The sequence below is a fragment of the Ctenocephalides felis genome, unplaced genomic scaffold (genome assembly GCF_003426905.1).
Source record: "Ctenocephalides felis isolate EL2017-DRISC unplaced genomic scaffold, ASM342690v1 CF-g0.4_SCAFFOLD_00845, whole genome shotgun sequence".
Classification (NCBI taxonomy): Eukaryota; Metazoa; Arthropoda; class Insecta; order Siphonaptera; family Pulicidae; genus Ctenocephalides; species Ctenocephalides felis.
This window is the reverse complement of record NW_020536999.1, coordinates 17,146,129-17,152,454: the sequence shown is the minus strand read 5'-3', so window position 1 is coordinate 17,152,454 and position 6,326 is coordinate 17,146,129. Positions and strand designations below refer to the sequence as shown.

Sequence of the window (6,326 nt, the reverse complement as noted above, 5' to 3'; positions counted from 1 at the left end):
TTTCTATTTAATTATTTCCAGTTAAATACTGTTAATTTATCACAGCCTGTTAACTGCTTATATCCTATTATATCACAGATTTTCTTTAAATAAGTTAGTTAAACAAATATGAATAAGGATAAATCCCAAGTCATTATTTACATAAGTTCATTTGAACAGTCATGTACAGTACTTTTTAATATAAAATTCTTCTAGTTCTTAATATATGATGTTCCAATTCTGCTAAAGATTTCCTTAATCCCTCATCACGACCAACACCTCTTCGGGCTTCAACACAAGCTACTTGATTTTTTATATCGGGCAATGTGTATTCTACAACCGAAGGCATGATATCTATTAATTTTTTAAGCAGCCTAAATATATAATTTGAACAAAATGCTAAATGCTTTTGTGTCAAATTGGTAATGGAATTACTAAAATATTTTTTAAGGTCCTCATCTGTTTCTAAATATGATGATTGAATAATGGATTCAGTAATGTTGCAGGCTAATTTTTTGCTTGGTGATAAATCTTCTAAAAACATTATATGTTCTAAAATCGATGTTCCCAAGTTTTTTACAAATGTTCTGAGTATTCTAATGTTTTTATTGTTTTTGGTGATTATATCACAAAATATTGCAAGAAGCATTGCTGAATGTTGATTGACTTGTTTTCCACGAAATATAAGGAAATTTGTGTACAATTTTTCATAAACAAAATCCAACAGCAAATCTGTACAATCGTCAGAACATATAATTTGTGAATTGGTTGTATTGTGCAGTACTTCTCTAAATTTGTATTTTGCATTCCAAAATACGGTACATAACCACAATTAAGTCCTTCAGTGCCTTTTCTATATAAGAATCTGTTTTGTAATTCAAAGCAAATAATCCTTTAATAAATAAAAACCAAGTTTTACGCATTGCTGTTATTATGTATTGATGAGGCTTTTTATCCATGAACAACCCAGCAGGCAGTATCAACTGAGATAATAATATATGCAGGAGACAAGTTGGTTTTGATCTTACATATAGTAATTTTGAACAGTGCAGGAATAAAACTGCTATAACAGAATATACTCGTAATGTTAAGTCTAATGACGTTGGATTTTTAATCAATGGGATGATATGACTTTCCAAAGACCCTAGATAATTGTGCAACAATTCACGCATTTGTGTTTTGATGTGAAGTTTAGAAGTAGTGCTGTATCCGTGTCCAGCTGCTACAAATAAAGCACATACAGTATCCTCAGCATCCTCTAAAGATACTTGAGATGAACTGTATAGCAATTTTAGGTCTTCAAAATCATGAACAATCGAAAAAAGGTCCTTCATTTCCTGATTTTTGAAATCATCATAACATAAAAAACAACATTTGACCCATGCTTGCACAAAATGACTTTCATAATTTGTAAAATGTACTCGAAGATGATCAATTGCATCCTGATGTGTTGATAACTTTACTAGGTATCTGCGTGTTATCCTTATATTAATATGTCATTTTCTGAAAAATATTTGAACAAGGTGATAAAACTTTGATCAAACTGCATATACAATGTTTCATCATACAAAGAAAACAATGTAAAATACACAGCCGCATCAGTTGTTTGTATAATAGCATTGGCATTTGTTGCATTCTGTTTTACAAAAGGTAGTACATGAGATAATAATTTGTCCAGGATTTTCCTAAATTTTATATTATCATCTGTGTTTGAAGACCCTATCAAAAATATTTGTCTGTAACAAGTATACAACTTTACTAACATTTTAAGAAAAATATCCAGTAATTTAGAAGCACTACTTTGATTACACGCAGACAAAAATTTGGAAACCCATACGTCAATCAAAAGATATTCAGATAAATAAAAAGATTGGCATATATCAAAAACATCTCCTATGCCTTCTATAAATACACACAGCACCAAATTGATATTATCATTATTACATTCTGTAAACGATCCATTAACTAGCTCGAGCAGAGGCTTTGCAACATAAGCAATGTCTAAATTGTTTTCAATATTCAGCATTATAAGCGATATATGAGTTTTTATAATCACTACTTTACAAGCTGTATCTAATTTCTCATGTGATACTTGAGATAATATATCAACCAATTTTTTGCCAATTTCATTAACATCAATGCTGTGTGCTAAAGTCAAAAACATAGAAGTCAAGTTTATCAAGCCCATTTCTGTAAGTGAGAATAATTTATTTGCAGACAATTTTGGGTATATACGACCTTTAAACTTTTGCCAGTATGAGACCTCATTGTTATCTCGACATCGCATAAAATGTTTACCAAGTAGATATAAGTAGTTGTTGAAGCTAGACTCTTGAGTATCGATGTGAGGGCAAGACAAACGCTGTTTGATTTTATTTAGGTAACCTAAAGCGGTATTACTGCAAACAGCTAGTGTTTGTATTGATGCTCCTTGGATAAAGAAGGAACTGTTTAATTTTTTTTGGAAGTACTCCCATAGTAAAGCCAAGATATCATTCTTTGGTTCCCACCATTTAATTGTTATATCTGACACTAAAATAATATATGTTCTCAATGATTTTTCTGCTACGTCTTCTGTAACTGCTTGTTTCATACACAATTCTAACATTTTATAATGGGAACATATTCTGTCTGAAGAAGAACCAATAAATTGTCCATTTTTAGTGAATCCGTGCAGTTGAGCTATATGAATCAGCAACCATATACCGAAACCATTCTTATCATCAGTTTTAAACCTATGTTGAATATTTAATTTGGCATAACTGTTCATTTCTGGTGTTACTGGACCAATGCCAACAAATTTATTTAAAAGTAAATCTATGTAAAACCAAAAGCTTTTCAAAAGACTTTTTGAATGCAATTCATCAACTAAAATCTGCAACAATAACCAACATTCTTTTACACAAAAACATGAAAAAGGTGTTGTATCTACCACATCATGGAATTGAGTTTTATCAAATATTTCCATAGCAATTATCACCAAATCAGCTAAGAATAATAAAAGATATTCTTCAAACGTGGTATGATCATTGCTGTCAATACTGCCATTAATTTCTGAATGTCCTTTATTTAATTCAAACATTATAATTAAATGATGCCATCTCCATTCCAAATGTCCATGGAATAAATGATAGGAAGCCTGAGTGCATCTGTTGCCTCGATTTGAAAAGGAATGTCTAAGAATATAACCTGGTAGATTCGAGAACATGTTTAGACTCAATCGAAATATTGTCAATTCTTCAAATAAAGCTTTATGACAATAAACAATGTTGTAAATAGATTGCATATTATTTAAATCTTTTACATACATTTTAGCATGGTACAGCAAATCAGTTATTTGAGTACGTAGATCATAATAGTCAACTCGATCATTACTTATACTTTCAGTTAAATTATTTGTGACATTTTGATGGAATACTTGCAAGTTTTTCAGTGCTAAGCTGAACAAAATTTTGGATTGTTTTTGGAAAGCTGCACCTAAATCAAATTTATGATTAAATAAGTTTATAGTTTTTATATCATTTACACTGAAGTGACTAGTATTTTGGAAAATTGTATTTAGTTCATTTTTTGTGATAAAACTGTTTTCGTGAAAAATTTGTTCTTGGTTTAAACTGTTTTGTCCCAAACAATCGAGGTATTTATTTGGCGGAAAGTTACAAGTAGAACTTAAAATTTCACTATCTACTTCCATTGTAAAGTTAAAATTCAACACATTGATCTATAAAAACATATCTAAACTATTAAAAACACTTAATTAAATTAAAATTTTAATTATTAGCGGCATATAAAAGGTTAACTTCAGCAGCAGCCGTTGCTGTCAAAAATGTGTCATATTCAGCTGTCAAAAGTCATTATTTTCAGTCGTGAAGTTGGCAGTTAACCATTATATCGATAACTTCACCCTTAAACTTGACAGTTCCTTTGACAGATGTCTTCGGCCGTTTCCGTTTCTCTTTCGGCAAACTCCGTTCGAAATTCTCTTTGTTGACGCAACAAGTCAAAAGATACCATTTGTTACACTCCATTGATAACTGCCAGTTGTGTATTTATTTTTGACAGGTTATAAAGTGTTATTTTTATATATAAACATTTATTTATATATAATACATTTGTGAGAAATAAGAATATTTAGTTTTAAATAACATATATTAATTTTTAGTGAAAGTTACAGTGCATATGGGGATTAAATTTCAATGTCACAGGTATGTATTTATACCTAGGAAGAATTCTTATACGTTTCATAATACATTGCTCAAAAATGATTAATTTTTTTTATTTATCTTGAATATTGAGCTAATACTCACCATACTTTTCATATTATATTATTGTCATAAATAAATTTTATTTTATCTTGACAAATTATAATTGAATATAATAATTTATGGAGTTGGGTTAACACTTACATACCTGTTTTTTAAACAGAAATTACTTGCTGGAAATTTATATTTTTCGAGTACATTTTTTCCAAATTTCATGGAATTGTTATAACAAATATAAAAGGATAACAAATATAAAAAATTAAAATATACTTTTGTTTTAAAATTATCATGGTTTTAATATTTTTATACACAACATATCTTCTTCAAAAATATCATTTTCTCATACTTTATTAAAATTATACTATTTATAAGTATTGCATCTTTTCAAATATTTTTTGGATATTTTACTTCTTGAATTTTATAATTTTTTATATCATGATTTAATCATATTTTATCTTGGAAAGTTTTAATTGATAACAAATTCTTACTGAAAAAGTTTTACTCTTAAATGTTTTTTTATTTTTTTTTTAACAAAATTACTGGCTACTGAAAATTTATATTTTTGAGTATATCATTTTTTCCAAATTTCATACTGAAACTTTTATGGTTTTAAAATTATCATGGTTTCAATATTTTCTTAGATATCTTCTTCAGAAATATACTTTTCTCGTACTTTATTGATTATGGATTATACTTTTTAAGTATAGCACTTTTTGAGCTCATATTTTATTTATATTATACCGTAATAAAACTAATACTTTTATATTTTCAATTAATAAATAAATACTTTCTGGAGTTAGATTAAACTTAAACATAATTTTTTTGAACAAAAATCATTTGCTGCAAATTTATATTTTCTGGGTATAACATTTTTTCGAAATTTCATATTGAAATTTTCATCGATTTATTACTTACAGTTTTAATATTTTTATGACTTAGAATTATCAGGAATTCAATATTTTCATTATATCTTTTTTAATATTATACTTTTCTCATACTTTATCGATTATGGATTATACTTTTTTAAGTATTGCACTTTTAAACACATTTTTGGATATTCTACTTTCTGAATTTTATACTTTTTTAAAATTAACTTTTTATAATGTTGTTTTCATTTGAAAAATATTCTTTTTTGAATATTGGTCTTATTCGAGTATTTTTTATTGATTGCAATAATCAATTTCATTGAATATTATTCTTATTCGATTTTTTATGATATATTTGTGAATGTAAGTTAACCTTTTCCACTCGGATGCCACCAGAGGCAAAATTCATACAAATCTCGAAATTTGCGAGTGGAAAAGGTTAAAATCCTATTTTTACTAAAAATGTTCAATTTTTTTTGTTATTCTACTAATAAGGCAATTTTATATATTTTCTCATTATACTTATTTTTTATATTGCACTTATTTAAATTTTTTAATATGCTTTTTTAATATGCTATTATTTTATTATTATAATTTCTCTCACTATTTCTAATAATTCTAATTATACAATTGTGTTTTATGACTTATAGATATTACAAATGACTAATAATATAGTAAGAAATTCAGTGTTTTCAGAAATTCTTGTTATATGATTAAGATATTTAAATAATCTTTATTAACGTTTAAAAAATTGACTTGTAGATTTGCTTTGAAAAAATATTTTCTATATATTATTCTTATCTAAGAGTCTATACTGAATAATATAGACACAATTACAAAAATATACTAATTCTGCAATTTGTATCAATTATGGTTTTCACAAAATATTCTATATTTTTCTCAACAAAAATTTTAATACAGGATAGAAGTATCCAAAAAATGGACATTCAAGATGCTATTTGCTAATTTGAAATGCAATGATATTTTTTATATAATTCATAGACAAGTTGATAATAAATTTTTTAATAATTATATGATCAAATTCAGTTGCAACAATACAAATTTTAGATGTGTGAAGATTTTTTTAAAATCCGTAAAATCATGTAATTGTAATCATTGTACATTTTTTACCTCTTTTATTAACTGAAATAAAGTTACTTCTGATTATTTTCTGATATATCCTAATGGCAGATTTTGTTCCAGGTTCCACAAAAAGTAC

At 26.8% G+C, this 6,326-nt stretch overlaps 1 protein-coding gene across 1 annotated transcript; it reads right to left on the bottom strand.

Moving 5' to 3' along the window:
- Positions 1-767: 767 nt before the first annotated feature.
- On the bottom strand, positions 768-3,673 carry LOC113379381 (protein MMS22-like). Its single transcript, XM_026619533.1, is given in 2 exon segments — positions 768-1,471; positions 1,474-3,673. Coding segments are annotated over 2 exon segments (2,904 nt in total).
- Positions 3,674-6,326: the final 2,653 nt, after the last annotated feature.